This window comes from Cibotium barometz, chromosome 66, assembly GCF_041138505.1.
Source record: "Cibotium barometz isolate CiBa-2024 chromosome 66, ASM4113850v1, whole genome shotgun sequence".
NCBI classification, from domain to species: domain Eukaryota; kingdom Viridiplantae; phylum Streptophyta; class Polypodiopsida; order Cyatheales; family Cibotiaceae; genus Cibotium; species Cibotium barometz.
In genome coordinates, this window is record NC_141111.1 from 9,225,597 (window position 1) to 9,250,124 (window position 24,528).

The 24,528-nt window shown below is 41.4% G+C and overlaps 1 protein-coding gene and 1 pseudogene across 1 annotated transcript; both read left to right on the top strand.

The window, feature by feature from the left end:
- LOC147602744 (trihelix transcription factor ASR3-like) overlaps positions 1-18,615 on the top strand; it is a 54,964-nt pseudogene extending 36,349 nt beyond the window's left edge.
- A 1,460-nt stretch (positions 18,616-20,075) lies between these two features.
- Positions 20,076-23,948, top strand: LOC147602745 (putative pentatricopeptide repeat-containing protein At3g25970). Its single transcript, XM_086797503.1, has 3 exons — positions 20,076-20,271; positions 20,405-20,514; positions 20,627-23,948. The coding sequence occupies exon 3, from the start codon at positions 20,978-20,980 to the stop codon at positions 23,144-23,146; it is 2,169 nt and encodes a 722-aa protein (XP_086653629.1). The 5' UTR covers positions 20,076-20,271; positions 20,405-20,514; positions 20,627-20,977; the 3' UTR covers positions 23,147-23,948.
- The last annotated feature ends 580 nt before the right edge of the window (positions 23,949-24,528 follow it).

Below are 24,528 nucleotides of genomic sequence, written 5' to 3' on the forward strand. Positions count from 1 at the left end.
GGCAGTCCTCCAAATAGTAATGGACACTAACCTTATTTTACACCTATTCAAACGTTTCCTTTAAAGCATGTGTTTAATTGTGGAACCATGTTTTGTTTTTTTATATACAAGTGTTTCAAAATATATCACCGAAGCACATGGCTATTTTGGGAAACATCACTGAAATAGCCGACAATATAATTGGGAGAAACATCTCACAGTAAGTGCATGAAAACCCCAACTTGTATTTTGAACATAAGTATTTGTAGTTCCAATAGGGTTCTAATATAAACTTGGCTCCCAGGCATTATAAAGGGTTGGAAAAGTTTGTTGGGGGCTTAAACAAGTTTGGAAATATAGGAAGCTAGCCCTCATCTCTGGGACGATGTTCAATGGTGTGGGCAGATTTTCCCACAGGGTTGCCTATAGACAAGGACACTTCTCTAGTCCCTCTCACTGGTGGAACATTTGGAATAAAGAGCTTGTTGAGGCTACATGTGCTCTTGGAAATGAGTTCTTAAGAGAGGATGGAACCTTTGTAAGCACTTGCATATCGGTGATCTGGTGATTTGGTGAGACAGCCAAAGCCCATGATATTGCTCTACAACGCACTTTATATCTTGAGTTGCACGAGAGCTACCATCGCTCTGATGAGATAGATTTTGAAGAGATATGAACCACAACTTTCTTTTCTTCTAATATTGGGAAATTAAAAGAAAACTCTAAATTATTATTCAAACAAACTCGATGTATGTCATGAGTGTACAGGTAGTAATGTTGCTTGTTGGGGTATTTGTTTGACACCCACCAAGCGTCCCACCTCCAACATATATGAGAGTGAACAGTAAGGATGCATCTGCTATGACCTCTGGGTTTACACACTACACTGACCTCCTGAGTGAGTCACGTCGCCCTAAAAGGAAGGTGTGCCACTCATATTAGGGGGACATATAATCAACCACTACGGGGTGTAGCTGAGCAACCCATTAAGACTGCAAGGTATAGAATAAACACTACTTGTTTTTTATTGGTAATGATTCGATACATTGTAAGACATTGATCTTAAGTTTTTCATTTTGGCAGATGGCTCCTTTTGGTACTTTCACAATGGAAGGGGAACTAGTACTGGATTTCTTTGCATGGACTAGTGTCATGGCTAAGGCATGCAAGGAGCTTTGTCGACATTGTATAAGCATAGAAAATGATTGGCTGTGCTATAATTAGGAGTTGGCTCATTTTCAAGATGTGCCCATAGACCTCGGGTCCACGCGGTTTCAAGGTAAAGAATCCAAGAAAATTATTCATGTAAGCATGCAACCTAAAATTTCGTTGGAGAGGAACCTTGCTGTGGACAACCCCAATGGTCGCCAGGGCATGCTTCATATGTACCACATGGTGCTACTTCTACATCTCGATAGCTTTCTTACTATCCACCACCACCAGGAGTAGAAATGATGCCATACCCTTATGGTATACCACAACCTAACATAACCAACCCATATCAATATCCGAATTGGGGGGGACCTCCACGACCCAACATAAACTAGCAAGATCATACAACTTCAAGTAGTGTTGGTGCCTCACATAGAATATGAGTCATAGAGATGACCATGTCATTGGTGCCAAAAACATTTATTATTGTTTTCCATGGATTTTGTATTCACGTCTCATGTATGGAAGTGACTTTTATCAATATCTTGCAAAATTTTGGACGAGAGAGAGAGAGAGAGAGAGAGAGAGAGAGAGAGAGTAGGGAACGAGAGGTACCCATGTGTTACGATTTCAACCGCTCGTGTTGCCAGTTTCGCAATACTGCTTGCCCGTAATTGCTCGCCAAAAAAAGGGTTAAGGTTAGGGTTAGGCATCCAAGGGTCACACATGGGAAATGGAGAGTCAAGAGTCACTTGAGGGCCCTCCTATATAATAGGGTCATGGGGCACACTCAAGGAGGCTTGGAGGCTTGGAGGCTTAGGCTATGGTCTCTTGTGTAGAGGATCATATCTACTCCCTACCATTTCACACTATGGCTACATGCTATTGGATTGGAGTTATACCTCTTGATGGTATGGGACATCAAGGTAAAGGTATGATTTATTTCATTATATTTCATGTGTGCATCCCTTGGGCTTGGGGGTGGTTGGGTGGATGAGTTTATGCCTGATTTATGCATGTTTATACATAACAATTATCTAGAGAGATCTTAGGGTTTTAACAGTGCAAGAGGATCATATCCTAAGGCTCCAAGCCCCCTTGAGTGTGCTCCATGCCCCTATTATATAGAAGGGCCCTCAAGTGACTCTTGACTCTCCATTTCCCATGTGTGACCCTTGGATGCCTAACCCAAACCTTAACCCTTAAGGTTAGTCCTAACCCATGCTCCACTAGAGCTTGTTCCCATGCTCCCATGCTCACAAGCCTAATGTGGGTTAGCCTCCTAGTATATGCACACATAATGTGCATATAACACTTTCCCTCATTCCTATCACCTTCTCCACCACATATTGAATCATTCCCTCTTCATCCATAGGAGGCAACTCATCAATCACTTCCAATTGAGGTCCCACATACTTCTTCAAATGTGACACATGAAACACATTGTGGATCCTTGTGGTAGAAGGTAACAACAATTGGTCGGCAACCTCACCAATTCTTCTCAACACCTTGTAAGGTCCATAAAAGTGATGAGCAAGTTTTGTATTGGTGTCTCCCTTCAATGTAGCATACCTTGACTTAGGGATTCTTAAGAATACATTATCCCCTTCCTTGAACTCCATATGCTTCCTTGATTCATTAGCATATTGCTTCATTTGGTTTTGTGCCTTAGCCATGTTATCCTTGCACCTTTGCAATATTGCACACATCTTCTCAATCTCCTCTTTGGCTTGAGGATTCACCTTTTCCTCATTGAATGAAATAGAAGGTACATGCATCTTATACCCATACATGGCTTCAAATGGAGACATGATAGGTGCTATTATGGCAAAATTAAACTAAGTGCAGCCATTTATCCCATGAAGCTTGGGTGTCATAACAATAGTGTCTCAAATAGATTTCGAGCCACTTGTTCACCCTCTCGGTTTGGCCATCCGCTTGTGGATGATAGGCCATAGTTGGAGTGAGTGTAGTCTCCATGGAATCAAAGACACTCTTCCAAAAATGGATCATGAACTTGACATCCCTATCACTCACCACTTGCGTAGGCATTCCATGCAACCTAGACACATGCTCCATAAATTGTTGAGCCACCATAGAAGCTATATATTGCACCTTTGTGGGTATGAAATGAGCCACCTTTGTTAATCTATATACTACCACATAGATGCTATTCCACCCTTGCTTAGCAGTGGGCAACCCGTGGTAATGAAATCCATGGCTATGTGTGTCCACTTTCCTTCCGGAATAGGCAATGGTTGCAACAATCCTCCCGGCAATTGATTGGGATCCTTGTTTTGTTGGAGGCAAACACTTTTGCACATAGTCATGCACATCCTTCCAAAGTCCTTTCCAAAAGAAACTCATATGTATCTTATCATAGGTCTTGAACACTCCCAAGTGACCCGCCATTGGTGAAGAGTGCATCTCTTATAGGATTTTCAGCTTGAAGGATGAGTGAGGGACCAAATAGACAGCAACCCATTGCACACCTCAAAATGTGGATATTCACATCACATTACCCTCACTGTAATTTTTGAAACATTGGACCAGCCATGTCAGCCACCACCAAATACTCCTCTTATATCTCATGAATCCAATCATAATACACATCCAAAATGGCATGTATAGAGTGCAAGCCCACATCCTAGAAAGTGCATCCACCACAATGTTGTCCTTTCTCCCCATGTAAGAGATCTCGAAATCATAATTTTGCAAAGTAGCAAGCCATCTCTTTTGCTTTGGAGAAAGGTTTTGTTAGGTGAGGAAAAATTGGAGTACTCAATGATCAGTCCTTACTTTGAAATGCCCACCACACAAATAGTGATGCCACTTCTTTACGGCATGCAAATGCCCAACATTTCTTGATCATACACATAAAGGTCCCTCTCCTTTCTCGGTGAGCTTTCTACTCTCATAAGCAATCACCCCATGCTCTTGATATAGCATGGCACCAATTCCTCTCCCACTTGCATCAGCCCATATAGTGAAAGGCTTATAAAAATCACGGCAAACCAATATTGGAGATGAAATTAGTGCTTGCTTGAGCTCTTGGAAACTCTTATCAACCACGACATCCCAAAAAAATACTTCCTTCTTAAGCCTATTGGTAAGTGGGGCTGCCATGTGAGCATAATGACCTCCTATAAAAGGATGATAATCCCAAAAATCCCCTTAGTTGAGTAGTGTTGGTGGGTGTAGGCCACTCTTTCAGACATTGTACCTTTTTGGGATCCATCTTAATACCATCATTGCTCACAATGTGACCCAAGTATTCCACTTCTTGTGACATAAAGGTGTACTTTCTTTGTTTGGCGAACAACTTGTGCTCTCTTAATGCCTTTAACACTTGCTCCACATGCATCAAGTGCTCTTCCCTTGACTTGCTATACACAAGTATGTCATCAAAGAAGACCAAAACTGATTTGTAGAGGAATGGCTTCATTGGCTTGGTTGTATGAATCCCATTTCCAAAAGCTCTTCCACTTGCTTTTCCACCTCTTCCCGCTCAACCTTTGAAAGCCTATAAGGAGGCTTATGACTAGTTTTGCATCCTTCTCAAGCTCTATGGCATGGTCAACTTCTCTAGTAGGTGGCAAGCATTTAGGTGCTTCAAACACATCTTTGTACTCTTGCAACAAGGCATCCATCCCTTCATCATGTATTTTTAGCTCATTGTCCTCTTCTACGAGTGAGTTGTAGCATGTAAACAAGGAATAAACTCTTCAATTCTCTCTTCATTTGCTTCATAGACACTAAGGTTAAAGCATGGCTGCAAATTCCATCCAAACATAGCTCTTTGCCTTTGTGCATAAACCATATTTTCATGTGCTTGAAATCCATTGAAAACCTGCCCAAAGTGTGTAACCAATCACATCCAAGCACCGCATCAATGGGCCCCATGTCAAGCATAATCAAACAGGCATCATAGGCATAATCGGAAGACAAAGAAATCCTTGTTGCAACGCAACTCTTACTCAGCTCATGTTGTCCATTTGCAACCTCCACTTTTGATCATTACCAAGCGCCCAATGCTCAATTAAGCAACATTTGGCTTCCATTTCCTTGGCATGCTTGCAATGTAGTCGAGTTGTGTGTTGAAGGAACGCTTTATGCTTGCCAGGCTCCCGACCAAGCCTTCACCCCCTTGTACCTAGTCTGAACCTAGGCACAAGTTGGGGCCAAGTCTTCACATTCAATGTACCTTATTCCCCTCCTTGTCGCTTTTCCAAAAGCACTCATGACAAGGAGAGTTCATATGCCATGCTCCTGCGGCCTCTCCTCCAATGCCTGAGGTACCCTCACAAAGCATACTAGATGCTAGGAATTAAAGTGAAAGTACAAGTGAGGTGTATGTGGATGTAACTTCAAAAGAGAAGATAGGAGCACTTACAATGTTTTTAGCATGACTCATGTTATTTTCATATTATCCATTATACTAGTGAGCATGTACTTATGCTTTCCTTCAATCATCCAAAGTAGCTCCGATACACCAAATTACATCAAAACAACATCCAAATAGCATCCAACACCATGTGAATCACAAGGCATATGACTTGCAAGGATTAGATTCAAGTAAGGGCTCCCAAGATCAATGCAATCATTGGCTAATATAGGCACATGCATGTGCTTTCTTTAGGCCAACTTTGGCACTAATATGAAGCCACAACTCACTATTTTCATGGATAGCGTTTTAGCCCTTTGCCTTCATTTCATAGCCATCATTAGTGAGCAAGACAATCATCCAAATGGCAAATAGAAGCTTCAATGGATCAATGGCCACATAAGGTGTGATGCTTGCTTAATGCCAAGCAAAGGCACATGAAAAAGACAAATTTTTTTTAGAAATTATAGCCCTAGCTATACCATACTCATGCATCCCAAATCACCTCAACAGTAGATATATTGACCATACAAAGCCTCCAAATATCATGGGCATAGCATCATTGCATGTAGCATGCAAATGATTGGAGCAATGGTGTTGCAAGAGCTTAAAGAGATCTTAAAAAGAATGCAGCCTTAATCATCAAAAGGCACACAATAAAGAAGTGCTAATCTATGGAAATTTTTTGATTAAATGCTGCCTTACAGTATGCATGGTCAAATTGAGAGTTGATGATGATCACAAGCGACCATGAGCGCAGCTCGATGGTCGCCGTTACGCACAGCAAAGCCGTGTAGAAATGGAAGCACCAGTTATTGATTCAACCCCATTAAAAGCCTTAATGCTTAGCTTAAGCTTGCCTTAGCTTAAGCAAGCATATATGCTTGCTATCTAGACCTTGATTTTAAGCAAAACGGCAGCCAAAATCTAGCAAAACGGTGCACAAATCTATAGCAGCACTAAAAAAAAAATCAATCATGGCCATCAAGCAAGATTGATAGCTCCTTCATGTTGATTAGGAGAAAACTCATGGAAGCCCTAGGTGAATGCTACAGTTCAGCATGGATTGAAACCCTATTTCTCTCAGGATCAAACATGAGGATGAGAAGAGAAAAGCATAAATGTTTTGATTAAGAAAATTAATCATGGATTAGTAATAAATTTCCCCCAAATTTGGTTGTCATTCAAATTTGGTTGTCATTCAAATTTTGGAGCGGCTACCCTAAATTTTGGTCCACAGTGACCCATAGCCCCCAAAACTTAGAACAAATCAAAATTCAAGGAAATTAGCATCCCACAATCATCATGATCCATTTCTTAATCAAGAAAATTTCCAAGAAACTCAAGAAAGATCAAGAAAATCAAGAATTCCAAGAAACTCCCAAATTTTCTTGAATCTAAGATGGAAATGGATCAAAGACAAAGCTTTGATACCACTGTAATGATGGGGAGAAAGAGAAATTGAATGCACTCATGATGGAGTACCACAAGCACTCATGATGGAGTACCACCATAGCCATGGAAACTTGGAGCTCCAAGAAGTATGATTTGATTAGTTAAAACAATTAGATGCCTCTAATTACAATTTGTTCACTTATATACTTGCCCACCTTTTCACACTTACTAATGTTGGGCCCCCATACTTGTCCAGCCATATCCATGCCCATGGGATTCCCTTATGTTCAAAACCAAGCCTCCTTCATTACAACAAAGGAGCATCTTCCTCAGTCTTTGTGAGAGATGCAGACTCTACTATACCTCATTGATCCCACTTAAATTTTAATTTTGGGTCAAATATAGTATAATCCTTGGAAACATTATCTCCAAGAACATGTCCATGTAATCTTGGAATTTCCACCACCCATCACCTTCAAGGGGTGCAAAGATTCATGGGGCGCGTAGGTGTTATACAAGATTCCTCTTCTTATATACCATATATGCCAAATCCTTATAAGTTATTGATTATCTTCAAATGGACAGTGGGCATACACAAAACTAAAGAAGGCATTAGGAGCACACCTATCTTAAGGTCCTCCAATTAGGATCTAATTTTCCATGTGCATATTGATGCTTCATCACATATCTAACTTTTGATGTGCATATCTTAAGGTCCTCCAATTAGGATCTAATTTTCCATGTGCATATTGATGCTTCATCACATATCTAACTTTTCAAATTATTACAACCTTAGACTTCTTTCATTAAACATGTTTTGGAAGCGTAATCTTCTAGGAATCATTTTGAGCAGGGTGTTGTTACTTACCTAGCCATGACACACTCTTAACTTGTGTGTTAAAACCTTTTTGTGTAATCCTATGCACTTCTCTCCTCTTGTGACTTTTACATCTCTTCAAATGGACTAGACATTTAAAACGAGACTCTTGTGACTCTTACATCTCTTCAAATGGACTAGACATTTAAAATGAGACTCTTGTGTATGTTTACATATCTTCAAATGAATTAGACATTTAAAATCAGACTCTTGTGTATGTTTAAATATCTTCAAATGAATTAGACATTTAAATGAGACTCTACCCTAAAATAATAAGTTACTAGTGCTAGGGTTTACTTGATTATCTAACATAAAAATATGACTATTGGAGATCTATAGAGATGGTGGTTCATTTATTATAACATTTGTGTCTCTAGTGAGCCACCATGAGGACTCAAGTCCCTTTTAGTGAGATTAGTTCCATAAGCCCTAGGGATCTATGATCACCTCCTTTTTCATTCAACATTAAAAGGAATGTCATTCTCATCTTATGATTTTTCTAGTGATTAGTTCCATGAGCTAAGGATCTACAATCATCACTACCTTTTTCATTAAGCTAATAAAAATGAATTGCATGAGCTAAGGATCTACAATCATCACTACCTTTTTCATTCTCATCTTATGATTTTTCTAGTGTGATTAGTTCCATGAGCTAAGGATCTACAATCATCACTACTTTTTTCCTTAAGCCAATGAATTGCATTCTCATCTTATGATTTTTAGACCAGCACACTTGCTAATGGAGTTGAATATCAATAATAAGCACCATCTTCCACTCACAAACCATGCCACTATTGTGGCATGTCTCAATTTTTCTTCCTTTGACTCTCCATCTTCACTAGATGTATCTAAAATCAAGAGCAATATCAATGTAAATGAAAGTGTGTTATTGTTCTTCTTTTGATTCTCCAACTTCACTAGATGTCTTCAAAATTAAGAGCGAAATCAATGTAAGTGAAAGTGTGGTATTGTACTTCTTTTAGCTCTCCGCCTTCACTAGATGTGTCCCAAATCAAGAGCAATACCAATGTAAATGAAAGGGTGATATTTGATAATGCAAGCTCCAATGACAGAGTTGAAAAATCTAATGATGCTAGACACACATCTTCATTGGAGTTTCAAAATAGGAAGAGATCATTTAGTAGAAGACATACAAAATGTTTCAGTAATGAAATCTCTAATGAGAAAGTTGAGAGCTTTGATGATGCTAGACACATGTTTTCATATATGTTTCAAAACAAGAGGAGATCATTTAGTAAAAGACATACAATTTCTTTTGAGGCTATTCTATCTTAAGGAACAATATAAAAGCCTCTTTGGTCTAATATCATTACTACATGACAAGTTTGAATATAGCCTTGGCAATGCCCTTTTTTGTAGAGAATAGCTTTTAAAATTGCTTTGAGTTTTGGGGAATGCTCACCTTGAGTTTGGGGAATGCTCGCCTTGAGCATGTGAAATGCTAGACAAGGAAAGAGGAAGGGATTCATTTGTTGAGACTTTTAGATCTATTGATCTTTTTAGACAAGGAAAAGAGGAAGGGATGCATTTGTTGAGACTTCCATAGCTATTGGCCTTGTTGTGCCTAGCATCCCCACATGATAAAGTGGCTTCTCCATTTAGAGCTAGCCAATACCCATACAATAAATCATGACAATAACGGATCATTGATCTTCAACATGCCCTCATAAGATCCACTCATAGGTGAACTACCTCGTTGGTTGAATGTTAAGTTAATCAAGATGCCACTCCAAAAAATCTCTCCCAAGAGCCTTGGTGAAAATGTTTGTATAAGTTATATGTTGTTGGAAATTAGACCATCTCAACCTCTCCAACCATAATGAGCTCTCACACAAAAATGATATGATATCTCAATTTGATTTGTGGAACATCGGATTACAATCATCATTCAACTTTGGTTGCCACATTTTGTAGCTACACACCGAGCCCTCCCATTCTCCAAGCGAAACATTTTGTAGCTACACACTGAGCCCTCCCATTCTCCAAGCGAAACTTTTCGAGCGAGGAAAAAATCAAGCGACACATTTCAAGGAACAAGCACACAAGAAGGCACCCACACATGTTGCTCCATAATACCACGCTCACTATATGCCCCATTCAGAGAATCTCCTCTGAATAGAGAACCTTGCCTAAGATTCTCTCATGGTGAAATCTCTCTCTCATGCTATTGCATTGGCTACTATGTTGGTGGCCAATAGTATGTTACATGGACAATTGGCCCTCTGTGCTTTTGCTTGACCATCAACCCATGCGCCACAATCCCAAAATCCTTAATGAAACTTATTCAATTGTTGTTAAATACCCTACCTCTAGGGTATTAATGGCACTTATTCTATTATTGTAAAATACCTTACCTCTAGGGTAGCATGGATGTCATATTAGACATAACAACTTCTCGGGAGCCCCATTTAAGGTTCCATATAGACACTTATTCTACGCCCATGTCATATTAGACATAAACATTGCTCTAGAGCCTCATTTAAAGTGTCATATGAACCATTGAAATCTTCTTTCTTCCTCTATTCCTAGAACATTACCACTAAGGCTAATAAACAATTGACATTACTGCATTCATAGACCACTATTTTTACATAGATGACAATGAGGTTGTTTGATAGTTTTTCATGCATATTTGTATAAATGAATAAATGAAAAAAAAATCTTGACAAAATTTTTTTATAGCACTACCTCAATATTTAATCCCTCTTTATGTAGGAAAACACAATCACTTGGTTCTGTCTTTTAATCATTGTCTATGCTTCAGCATAGTGACTTCCTTTGGCTACTTGTTTGTTGGCCATGATTATTATCTGACTACTCACTTAAGTGCTCTCACAAGGCTTTTATCTAGCTACTCACTTAAGTGCTCTCATAAGGCTTTTATCTAGCTCATCAAGCTCACCAATGGCTGCTCACATTTTCCCTTTGTGCTAGTCCATCCTTTGATTAAGCTCACTTATGATTTTATGATTTTGATGTTTGAAATCTCTATGAGTAATTATAAATAAGGCTATCTTTTATACTCTATCTTTAAAACACACACACACACACACACATATATATATATATAAATATATTCACAAACCCATAACATATATAAATATACCCCCGCATTCACAACATACATAAATATACCCATGCACTCACAAAGTTGTCTCTCTCTCCCTCTATCTCTTTAGACATAATCACTCAATAAACATGTACTTATTTTCTCCTCTCTCTTGGCCCCTCTCACTCACTCATACACTTACTCTTATCCCCCCCCCCCCCCTCTCTCTCTCTCTCTCTCTCTCTCTCTCTCTCTCTCTCTCTAGTTTGTATACATTAGTTTATTAGTTTTTTGTGTTATATACACACACACACACACACACACACACACACACACACACACTTACACACACACACATATACATACGCACGCACACACGCACGTGCGCACACACACACACACATTGATGCATCTGAGGATCTATGTGAATGCATCAATTCGAGTTCATGGGAAGCATCAAAAGGTTATTGCGTGCCCAGACTTGGCTTTAAGTACTTGATTTGCTCTCTCTGTTTGATTGTTAAGTCTTTGGCCTGCCCATAGGGCCTTTTAAAAAAATATTGTTAAGTATTGGGAGGTTGTTAGGATTATTAATAAAATTTAAAAAAAAAGGCCCTATGGGTAGGCCCCACTCTTTGGAGGTTGTTAGGATTAGTAAAATAAAAAATAAAAAAGGCCTTTTAGGTAGGCCTCGCTAGCCACAGGGCCTTTTTTTTAAAATTTTGTTTACTAAGGTCTAGGGTTTCATTGAAAAGATGCAGAGGGGAAGAGAGCTTGAGCTCTTGCAAGCACACACACACACTCACAAAACCCTAATAGAGAACACACAAGGTGAGAGGCTAAAAATCTTCTTCTTCTTCACTCAACACTCCATATACAAGATAAGAGTACACATAATATGAAAGGTACTCAACCAATACATACAAGGGTTCTCTATAGTGTGAACCCAACTAAATGAGCTGGCGCTACAACTATGCCAGTCTTTAGAATGGCTGTCACACAGCCTGTCATTCCACTGGCCGCATATCACCCAAGATCTCATCAACCATGCCAGTGGTGTAAGTGTGGGGCCTATCCCCCAGGCGGGTCAGTGTCCACCGCCTCACTAGACGAGCTCAATATCTCAACACTCCCCCTCGAGCTCAACTCCATCTCATGTAGACCAAGGAAAGCTCTGAATCTGCAGAGCTTCTCTGTACCCAATGCTTTGGTGAAGATGTCAGCTACCTGATCCTGTGTGCTAACATAAACAAGGTCAAGGTCTCCTGCCAAGACCTTCTCTCTAACAAAATGGTAGTGGACCTCTATATGCTTCGTGCGAGCATGAAAAACTGGGTTCCTGGCCAACTGTATACTGCTAATGTTGTCATAGAAAATGTCACTTGTCTATCCACTGATAGACCCAAATCTGCAAGTAGCTTTCTCAACCAAGCTACCTCACATGCTGCCATAGCAGCTCCTCTGTACTCGGCCTCTGTACTCGGCCTCTGCAACCATAGGCTGCTTCTTGCTGCTCCAAGTCACAGCAGCACTCCCCAAAGAAAACATGAAGCCACTAGTAGATCTTCTATCTGAGATACTACCAGTCCAATCAGCATCTGTGTACCCATGTACACATATCTATGTCCCAGTCTCATAAAATAGTCCACAATGCAAAGTAGACCTCAAATACCTCAGTATGCGTCTCAATGCATCCAAATGCGGCTTCCGTGGAACCTGCATAAACTGACTCACCAATCCAACAACATAGCTCAAATCCGCCGGTCTGGGGATCATCATGTAGGTCAAGCTTCCTACTATGCGCCTATACATAGGAGGATCCTCCAAGATCTCTCCTGAATCTGCACACAACTTGCCATTATGATCCAATGGCACGGAAATAGACTTACAGCCTGTCATACCATACTTGGACAACATGTCCAAGCCATACTGTCTCTGCAGTAATCCAATACCATGTGGTGACCTAATCACCTCAATGCCCAAGAAATATCTAAGCTCCCCCAGATCCTTCATCTCAAACTTCTGTCTAAGCAAGATCTTTACATCAAAGATCTCTGCATCATGGTCTCCCGTAATGATCAAGTCATCTACATGGATGACAACAAGCATAACCCCTCTATCACCATGTCTCACATATAGTGAGAAATCTGCATTGGCTACATGAAAGCCAATAGTGACAAGATATTTAGAAATCTTGTCAGACCATGCTCTTAGTGCTTGTTTTAAGCCATACAAGGCTTTCTTCAACCTGCAAACATGCTCGGGGTGACTCACATCCTCATAACCAGGTGGCTGCAACATATACACCTCTTCTTGCAAATCCCCATGCAAGAATGCATTCTTTACATCCATTTGATGTAAAGACCATTGCTTTGACGCAGCCACTGCATTCTTTACATCCATTTGATGTAAAGACCATTGCTTTGACGCAGCCACTGCTATCACAACTCTCACTGTTGCCATCTTGGCAATTGGGCTGAAAGTTTCCTCATAATCAATGCCATATGTCTGCGCATACCCTTTGGCTACCAATCTAGCCTTATACCTGTTTATGCTTCCATCACTATCATGTTTTACTTTGTAGACCCACTTGCATCCACCAATGGCTTTCTTGCCTTCAGGCAATTGCACTAAATCCCAAGTTTCATTTCCATATAGTGCATCCATCTCCTCATCCATAGCTTTCTCCCAACACACATTTCCAATAGCCTCATCAATGCATGTGGGCTCTACAACCTACACAACCTTTGCCATATATGCATAGTGATGTGCCACATAACCATCATGTGTAAACCTCTGCACAGGGTTTTTCACTCTCCCTGATCTTCGCAGCTTTTCATTCATGGCTTCCATAGCCTTCTTTACACCAGGTGTTCTCATAGCTGGGATCCCGAGCTCCTCATCAAGGCTCATCTCTGAGCCACTAGACTCTCCATCAACATGAGAATGCCCTGCAGAAATGTCAGGTATACCAAGGGGCTCAACCACTTTCTCTTTTCCTTTACGTGATGTACTAATCACATTTGCAGGACTGGTATTATGACGCAGCCTGCCACTCCATGGTCTATCAACATACCCACTAGATGAGGACTCTCCTGGTCCACTCAAAGACTGTGATTGCTGACCTGCATTTTGTGCAACCACACTTCCACTCACATCAGCCCCAACAACTTCTTTTTCAGCAGCATACCAGCTACTCATCTCATCAAAGACAACATGCCTGCTTACCCTCAACTCACGTGTAGCAGGGTTATAACACCTGTATCCCTTTTGCTCAAGGGAGTATCCAATAAACACACATTTTTCTGCTTTTGGATCCAGCTTAGTTCTCAGCTCATCTGGCACATGCACATATGCAATGCATCCAAAGACTTTCAAATGAGACAGATCAGGTTTTCTGCCAGTAAACCTCTCCTCTGGAGTTACATCATGTATGGCTGCAGTTGGAGTCTTGTTCATGATGTATACTGCTGGTGTAGAAACAGCCTCAGCCCAATAGCTATGCGGCATATTCTTCCATCAATGCTCGCGCAATCTCAGCAATGTGCCTGTTTTTCTGCTTAGCAACTCCATTTTGCTGTGGAGTGTATCTGCATGTAAACTGTCTCCGAATACCATTCTTCTTCAAAAATTTAGAGAACTCATTGGAGAAGTACTCTCCCTTTTATCTGACCTTAGGCACTTTCCATATTTTCTTGTTTGCTTTTCAACCAAAACTCTGAAATTGTGAAAGTGAGTGAACACCTCACTCTTCTCCTTCATGAAATATACCCACACTTTCCTTGTGTGGTCATCAATGAATGTCACATAATACCTGCAGCCTCCCATAGACATGGTCTTCGTAGGACCCCATACATCTGAATGCACAACATCTAGTATCTGTTACGTGGAAATACATGCTTTGTTTGCTTTTTCCAAATTGGCATGCTTCACATATTCTCTGCATACCTTCCACTTTAAACTTTGGCAGCCCTGTCACAATTCCTTTAGTCTGCATAGACTTCATTCGTTGCACATTCACATGTCCAATTCTTTTATGCCAAATGTCTATGTCTGCAACAATTCTTGAACCATTTGCAAACATTGCAGCACTCATTTCAGGCATGTCTACGTTCAACGTAAACATTCTGCCCACTCTGTTGCCTTTTGCAACCAACCTGCGCTTGTCTTTAAAGTCTTCAACATAACAACCATCAGGGTTAAACCGAACCTGCAAACCCTGCTCAATCATTTGGCCAACTGAAACCAGATTCTTTGTTATGTTCGGAACGTGAAGTACATCTGCAAGGTACTTCACTTTGCCATCCTGCATAGACAATGGCACATCTCCAACATGGGCAATTGGATGAGCAGTGTCATCCCCTCTTTCCACAAAACCTGGTCGTTCAAGGTTTTTCATCTCCTTGAACCACTCCCCATGACTTGTCATGTGGTTCGAAGCACCTGAATCCACATACCATACATCATCTTTTTGTGCTACTTCAACATTTTCAGACATGGCATTCACGACATGCTCCATAACAAACAACCTTTCATTATCCTCATTGTTTTTGCTTGAGGATGCATAGTTTTTCTGCTGCACCTTTCCATTTTGCATGTCAGCCTGCTTCTTATAACATTCTACCTGCACATGTCCAGGCTTACCACAATAAAAGCATTCACGTGCATCATTATATTGCCTTTGCCAATTTCCACGTCCTCTTTGACTCCCCCTGCCTCTGAATTTGCCTCTTCCACCTGTGTGTTGTTGATGTTGTTGTTGTGTATTCTGGGATTGTTGTTGTTGCTGCTGAGCTGGCCATAATTCTGATTACCTGTTCAGCCACCTCCTTGACCGCGTCCACAACCTCCTCTACCTCGTCCTCTACCTGAACTTGTGTAGAAGGCCTGTTGCTCTAAACTGTTTTTGTTTTGTGGACTGTTGGTCTTCACCCAAGCTCTTCTCTTCTTATAATCAGCATAGACACCAAATCTGTAAAGTTGGGAATGTTTTCCCGAGTCTGAATAGACGTCTTGAAAGCCTTGTATTGTGGCCCGAGACCACGTAGACAGACTTCCACCTTACATCATCATCTACTGACACACCAATAGATGCAAGGGATTCCACAATACCCTTTATCTTCAATGCATAGTCATTCACAGACATGCTCTTTTTCTCCACAGTATGAAGTTCATTCTTCAACTGTATCTTACGTGCCTTGGTATTTGTTTCATAGAGTTTTACCAAGGTGTCCCACGCCTCCTTGGGGGACTTGGCATCCTGAATGTGCCCAATCATGGTGTCCTATATACTGATAGAGAGCCAATACACAACTTTCCTGGCTCCTTGGTTCTAGTCTTTAAACTCTTTCACATCTGCAGAGCAGTCGGATTTATGTCCAGTATCTCCGGTGCCTCTTCATGCTCACCTTCTATGTAGTCCCAATAGCCCTTTCCCATCAAGAAATTCGTCAACCTGAACCTCCAAGCATGGAAGTTGTTCTTATCAAGCTTCTCAGCCACAATCTGGGTTATGCCATCATTTGACATCTTGCCAGACACATAATTTTACCAGAAACAACACTCTGGTTTGTCGTGCACAAACTGCTGTATTTCCTACAGTGGTACTGTAGTACTCTCAAATGTCACAACCAGTGACTTCAACCAGTGACTTCAATATGCATACATACACCCAATGGCAAACTGTTGACCTCTTTGCAGCACCCACAGTGTTTGCATAGCCAATCTGTCTTCCTACAGTTCTTAAAATAGATTTCTGTAGAGAATCGATGACTTATCCGCAGCGCTTGAAATCGCATGCTTTCTGAAAAACGGAGGTCCAGACGCGCTCGAAACGCGTTTTCGGCCTAGAAATTTCATCCGATAGGACAGTATAGTTGCTCTATAGCTTTACTCTCGTGAAGAAAGCTCCTCAATCAGAGATCGTTTGCCGGTGCCTCCCGTAGAGATCCCGACAAGGGTGTAGTCACCAACACAAATAGGGAAAAGTAGTTGAAGCTCTTACCCTCGTACCGCTTCCTATGGTTCTCTTGCTTGCAGCTCAGCCCTTAGCATGAACTTGGCTCTGATACCATGAAAAGATGCAGGGGGGAAGAGAGCTTGAGCTCTTGCAAGCACACACACACTCACAAAACCCTAATAGAGAACACACAAGGTGAGAGACTGAAAATCTTCTTCACTCAACACTCAACACTCAACACACAATATACAAATTAAGAGTACACATAATATGAAAGGTACTCAACCAATACATACAAGGGTTCTCTATAGTGTGAACCCAACTAAATGAGCTGGCGCTATAACTATGCCAGTCTCTAGAATGGCTGTCACACAGCCTGTCATCCCACTAGCCGCATATCACCCAAGATCTCACCAACCATGCCAGTGGTGTAAGTGTGGGGCCTATCTCCCAGGTGGGTCATCAGTGTCCCCACCGCCTCACTAGACGAGCTCGATATCTCAACATTCATGTGGGTTCATTTGTTGCAGGCCTGTCAAGGTTCGTCTCTGATGATGGCCACTGCAATCTAGGGTCTTTTTCCCGAAGTTTATTTTGCAGCTCAGATTTTTCTATCAAGGTTTTGGCCATTGCAAGGGTATTCTGTTAAGGTGCTGGTTGATTTTTCTTCTTCTTCCAAGTTTCTCCTCATGTTTTTTCCATGCGATTTACCACGATGATGGCGATGACAATCTAAGGTCCTCTCTCAACGTTTGCTACTCTTTGAAGTTTTGTTCTCAGCGTTTCATGATGATGGCTTTGCAAGGCCATGGATATGGCAGGGGATGATCTACGGCTGATGGCATTGGAAGGTATTGCAGGAGGAGGAGGTCGTGGCCGCGGTGACTCCTAATATGCCTTCGCAGCAACTATGCCGGTGGGAGCAGAAGAGAGGTCCAGGTGGGGAGGCATTTGCACACTGGTCTTACCCACGAAACCCTTATTCTAATAGAGGCAAAGAGGTTGGAGGAGGCCAAGTGGTCCAAGGTGACAGAGGAGAGGGAGAGAGGGATTGAGACAAGCCAAGGCAAACAACATTTCAAAGTGCCATTTCTGCTAACGCATGGGTGTGATTAGGTTGGCTGCCTAGTGCTGCCAAGAGATGGTGTAGCCTCTCTGCAAACTACAAGAGAATCCGAGACTAGAAAACTTTGCAAGGCAAACAATCCTTCTAGTTTATGAGCGATGATGTCAAAAAGGAGAACAGGCTTCCTGACTGCTTTAACCATGAGGTTTTCGACTCCCTCGATAAATCTCTTAGCATCAACTCTTGCTCCTGGCATGATCTTTGATAATAGTAGGCGGCAAGTCATAGAAAATGGGCTTTTTGTCAGATATTGAGCAACCCCCTTGTTGAAGAGAATCTATCTGTGTGTGGTGAGAAGGAGATTGACAGCCCCCCAATTGAAAGCCTCACTTCATCACAAGGTCACTATGAGGAGAAGTTTCTTAATGAAAATTTAGCATGGATGGATGTGAGGATGCTTTTGAGGAAGAACATGTGATGTCCTATGCGGCCGAAAGAAAAGGAAGTGGGGCCCTCTGTTGGAGAATGCGATGAGTTCAGTAAGGAATTGTGTACTTTACTGGAAAGTAATAGCAAAATTTTGATAGCCCATATGGATTCCCAAAACCTCAATTGTCATCTTGACAGAACCCAATGGAAGGAGCATCCCGAGAGCCTTGTGCTTGTGCTAGGGAAGCTTGCGGAGGCATTAGGAAAGATTGCAGACAAGCTTTTAAATTTCACCATATTTTAAGCTTGGCATGCATCCCGAGAGCCTTGTGCTTGTGCTAGGGAAGCTTGCGGAGGCATTAGGAAAGATTGCAGACAAGCTTTTAAATTTCACCATATTTTAAGCTTGGCATTTTCTGAGATTGTTTGACAAGATGTAGTTCTCTCTCTCTCTCTCTCTCTTTCTCTCTCTCTCTCTCTCTCTCTCTCTCTCTCTCTCGCCACCCCTCCCTTATCTCTCTCCCTCACCGACCACCCCCTTTTCCCCCTCTCTCACCTCACCAACAACCACCCTCACCAACCATGGGTGTGCCTTCTTAGCATGGGAGAAGCTAAGAAGCATGCGTGTGCATGTTCCTTGAAATGTGTCGCTCGATTTTTTCCTCACTCGAAAAGTTTCGCTCGGAGAACAGGAGGACTCCTACACACCCATGTCCCCCAAAATCTACCTTAGCCAAACTACTTCACATGAAGCAAAGCATATTGGTTTTAAATTCAACCTCTCTAGGAGATAGAGCAATAAATGTAGGCTACTTTTTGGTTATCCATAGCATAACTCAGGTCAAAGGAAGTAGTAGTAATCTATTAATATCACTACCCAATTTGAGTTACAAAATCTAGCTACATGTGCCCTTCAACACCTGCATCCTTCTAATGGTTCTCTCAGGCACATCTATCTATACTATCTATTATATGTGCAAATTTTTGGGAGGGGAGGGGACACGTGGTAGTTGGAAAAGGGCCAAGTCTTGGGGTAGGGGAAAGAGAGAAGGAGAGGGGAGGAGCCACGTGTTGAGAGAGAGAGAGAGAGAGAGAGAGAGAGAGAGAGAGAGAGAGGAGTTTAGGGGTATGCTGAGAGAAGAAAATTTAAATAATAATATAATACAAAATATAAAGATATATAATAAATAATTATAAAATCTATATATGATACAAATATATATAATAACAATAGATAATATATAAATGTGTATAATAATATACTTAAAGTATATAATAAATGAATAAAAAATATAAAAATTTATAATGTATATAGTAAATATATAATAATATAATATAATAATGATATATAAATGAATATACATATAGTAAATATATAATAATATTATATTATTACTACTCTATATAAACACATTCACACACACATGTACGTGTATAAACAATCACACATGTGTGGAGTGTGTGTGTGTGTGCGTGAGAGAGAGAGAGAGAGAGAGAGAGAGAGAGAGAGAGAGAGAGCGAGAGAGAGAGTTTCTATGTGTGTATGAGAGACGGGTGTGAGAAGAGACAATACATACGCACGTGTATGTATGTGAGAGAGGGTTGTGTTTGTGCACGTGATAGAGACAAACAGAGAATACATGTGAGAGTGACACACACGGATATGTGTCTATGTGAGAGAGTCACACACATGCACACACGCACACATGTATACACGCATATACACACATACATATAAATACACATATTGTACTGACATCCTTTTGAGATTACACACCCTTATATATCTATTGGTCCAAGAAGAAGAAGAAGAAGAGATCTAACCTTGAAAAAAATTTAAATTCTCAAAACTTTTGGCATATGATCTGCTTCTTGACATGATTCTTCATCAAAGTGCTAAGTCGATGGGGGAGGAGAACGCCCCCGGATAGCTGTCTCCTCTCGTGACACTAGTGAAGAGGTGAGCTTTCTCTTTGCACAACTCGGGACATCTCTACGCTGGGCCGGAGTGGGTTTGCTTTGAAGTACTGTTTCGCTCAAATGCATGCACTTCCTCTCTGGAAAAGCTCGCACCCAACATTCTCTCCTTTCAGGCCGAGTGTCCAGCGGCAGAGAAAGCACTTCGGTTTTGAAGAGCTGTTGGGTCGTAATCTGTCAGGACTTCACCCTCTTCATGCAAACCAAAACCCTGAATTAGAAGCCTGTGAGTTTTAATGCTGCATAATCTCATCATTTTCACATGATATTTGAAAACCATTTTATGGGTACATTCCAAGGAAGTCTAATGTGTTATTTTGGGTCAATATCACAATCAGATTTGTGGAATTCTAGTGTGCTACGTTGGGTTTAGGAGTATGATGTGGAAACTCTAGTCTACACATGAGGGTTAATATCATGATGATGTATGTGGGCACCATATTGTGTGGAATCCATCATGTGGAACACTAATCTAACACACAGGGTTATGTGGAACCCTAACGTGCCACATCAGGGTGAATATCACGAAGAGATAGATACATGGAACCCTTTTAGCTGCGTTGCGGGTTCATATCATGATCAGATATGTGAAACTCTAGTGTGTCATGTGCACAATTATGTGTAACCATAATTTTTAACATTCTGGGTAATTCCGTGATCAGTATGTGGATCACATTGGGTTTAGCCATATGATGAGGCATGTGCCATGTTGGCTACTGCACGGCCAAACGTGCATTTCCTGGGCTGTTCTATATGAATCTCTTGGTCTTTCTGTGAGGTGCATCCATGAGCAGACGCAATGCACCTTCAAGTTTCAAGTCTTTTCCATGGCTAAGTTTATGAATGCATGTTGTCAATGCAGTAGTGCAGTTGATGCACTCCTATTAACTGACAAAATGGTTCAACAACATGACGTTATAACGTTTACAGGAAAGGATGCCCTCACTGGCATGGATGTGGATTGTGTGAAGCAAGACGAGGCTGCTAGCATGAATGTTTTGAATGGGTGCACAAATTTGAAGAAATTGAAAGACAACCAACAGATCCATACATACATTAATGAGATGGGAGCCGTGATGGATGGTGATACAGCAACCAGCCTGGTTAATACATATGTCAAATCTGGAAATATCAAGGACGCGCGTGGCATTTTTGATCAAATGCATAGACCCGAGGTTCTTTCATGGAATATCATGATTGGAGGCTATGTCAACCATGGGTATGCAAGGGAGGCTCTTTGCCTTTTCTCACAAATGCAGCAGCAGGGAATAAAGCCAGATGAGTTTACCATGGTCCATATACTCAATGCATGTGCAAGCTTAGAAAATATGGCTTATGGAAAGAAAGTTCATGCTTACATTATCAATGGTGCTGTCCAGCCCAGTGTATATGTTTTTAATGCCCTTATTGACATGTATGTGAAATGTAGTAACCTCACCATTGCTCTCCAAGTGTTTGAAGAGGAACATGAAAGAAATGTGGTATCATGCAATGCTCTTATGGCTGGCTATTCGAAACTTGGACCGGCTGAAGAATGTTTTCACTTCTTGGGGCGAATGGAGAAGGAAGGCATAAAACCAAATGAAGTCACTTTTGTATACATCCTGAAGGCCTGTGCGAGCCTTGGGAACTTAGATTTAGGCAAACAGTTACACAGGCACATACTCAAGAGTAGATTAAAGCCTAATGTTTTCATGGGAAATGGTCTGATTGACATGTATTGTAAATGTGGGGATACAGTGCAGGCGTGTCAAGTGTTTAATCAAATGGTGGTGCGAGACGTAGTCTCATGGAATGCCATGATGGCGGGATATGCTAAACATGGCCCATTAGAGCGTGTGTTCAAACTTTTTGAAGAAATGGAGAGAGGTGGTGTGAGACCGAGTGCAGTAACCTTTCTATGCCTCTTAAATACATGTGCGAGTCTAGGTAATTTAGAGCGAGGGAAGAAGATCCATGCTGAAGTATTAAAAACTGGGCTCAAGCAAGACATCAACATGTGGAACACTCTAATAGACATGTATTCAAAATGTGGGAGCATAAAAGATGCGCGCCAATTGTTTGACAAGATGCCCAGACGAGATGTGGTCTCATGGAATGTGATGATTACAGGCTATGCCAAGGAAGGGCCTGCTGAGAAGGCATTTGGGCTCTTGCGAAAGATATGGCAAGAAGGGGTGAAGCTGAATGATGATACGTACTTGAGCCTTTTGAATGCATGCGCGTCTTTAGCAGCCCTTGAAAGAGGGCGACACATTCATAGTCAATCCATACAAGATGGCCTTGGATTTGATGTTTTTGTGGGGAGCGCCCTTGTCGATATGTATGCTAAAAGTGGCAGCTTAGATGATGCATTGCATGTGTTGGGAAAGTTGCCTGAACGAGACACGGTTACATGGAATGCATTGATTACAGGGTATGCCCTATTCGGGTGCTGCAAGACAGTGGTCCAGCTTGTCGGGCGAATGCAGAAGGAAGACGTGGGGCTCAATCATGTCACCTTTCTTGCCTTACTGTCTGCATGTAGCTATGGTGGCCTAATACACGAAGGCTATAAGATTTTTGATTACATGACTCAGCATGGCTATACTGCTACCATGGAGCATAATGCCTGCATAGTTGACCTTCTGGGGCGAGCGGGATGCCTGGAGGAGGCAGTAGGGTTCGTAGAGAACATGCCATGCCTACCGGGTGCTTCAGTATGGTTGTCTTTACTTGGAGCATGTAGAGTCTATGGACATGTAGAGCTTGCAAAGTTCATCACTAATTCCTTCTTAAATCTGGAGCCAAATACTTTCGGAAATTATGTACTGTTATCAAACATCTATGCTGCAGCAGCCAGATGGGATGAGGAATGAGGAAATATTGGTAACAGCTTAACGTTTCACTTAAAAGATGGCAGAAGTGTGCTCTACAAGCAGTCATTACATGTGAAACCAACCGGCACTCATCTGACCTGTAAGGCCCCAGCTGCCAACCAGTCCCAAAATAATTAATGGCATTGCAAAGAGCACTTCCTTCACTGCACATACAGATGGGAGAGGACAAACTATTGTTTGGAAGAAAGTAACACAAGCACACGCACACATGCCAGCTTTGAATGAAGAGGATGAATCTTCTAGGCTAGCTGTGGCTTGATGGTAATGCTATGTGTGACCATGTTTTGGGTTGCCCACCTTGAAAAGATAATAAAACCTTAACAAGGAGACAATTGAACCTTGGGTACTAAGCAATACGGACAAGGGATTGAGAAGCATGCGTCCCTTTTAACTTGGTGTTCGCTTTTTGAGACATGTCCAAGGGATACATTGATATTGACACGGCATGGTGGTTTGAAACATCAGCAACTGAATGGAGAAGGGCTTTAGGCAGTCCACTGTTGATGTTGGTGCAGCTGGACAGAAAGGTCATGGATAGCCCAGTTTACAGCATGACAACAAGATTAGGGGCCTTGGGTTTAGACCTTAGTTAGCCAAGACTCATCTTGTGTAAACTTTGTTAAGAGTGTAGTTGCTGTATAGATCAACATAACTATCATTTGTATACAATCTCCAACTCCATCTTTGCTTCATTCCTATTCACATTCAATCTCCCAAACTGTGTACAGGTCTCGTTTGTAAACTTGTCAGCATTTACATTGAAATGGATGTATTCAAGAGAAGAACGTGTCTATTGGGCATTTGATTCGCTCCCATATCATTTCTTTACATCAGGGTGCTAAGGTTGCTAGTTAAAAATTACAGGTTGGGCTGGAATATCTGCAACCAAGGACCATGACGAGATAGGTTCCTGGTTTGTACTAGGGATAGTATTCCATTGTAAGGGCCAAGGTAGTAGATAAGTAAAAAATCTCTCTCTCTCTCTCTCTCTCTCTCTCTCATACACCCCCCCCCCTCTCTCTCTCTCTCTCCACACATTGGCATTGTACGCTTGTTCGGGAAATACATTTTATTGAGTGGGATTGAAAACCTTTTCATTGTAATTCGAAGAGGAAATTGGCATTTCTTCATAAATTTTCCAAATATAACTAAAACTTCAAAATTTTGAAGAGGATTCCTCTCTTTCTCCCACAAATTTGAGCAGGCGATGTACAAATTTGAACAAGTTCTAGGCTAAGTCAAACCTATCTTTTTTCCTGAACCCTTTGAACAAGTTCTAGGCTAAGTCAAACCTATCTTTTTTCCCGAACCCTCGAAACTGGTTTCGAGACAACCCACAAGTTCGAAATGGCTTTACCAGT

Excerpts from the sequence above, each read along its gene's own strand:
- LOC147602745 (XM_086797503.1), top strand. The coding sequence starts at position 20,978 with ATGATGAGGCATGTGCCATGTTGGCTACTGCACGGCCAAACGTGCATT.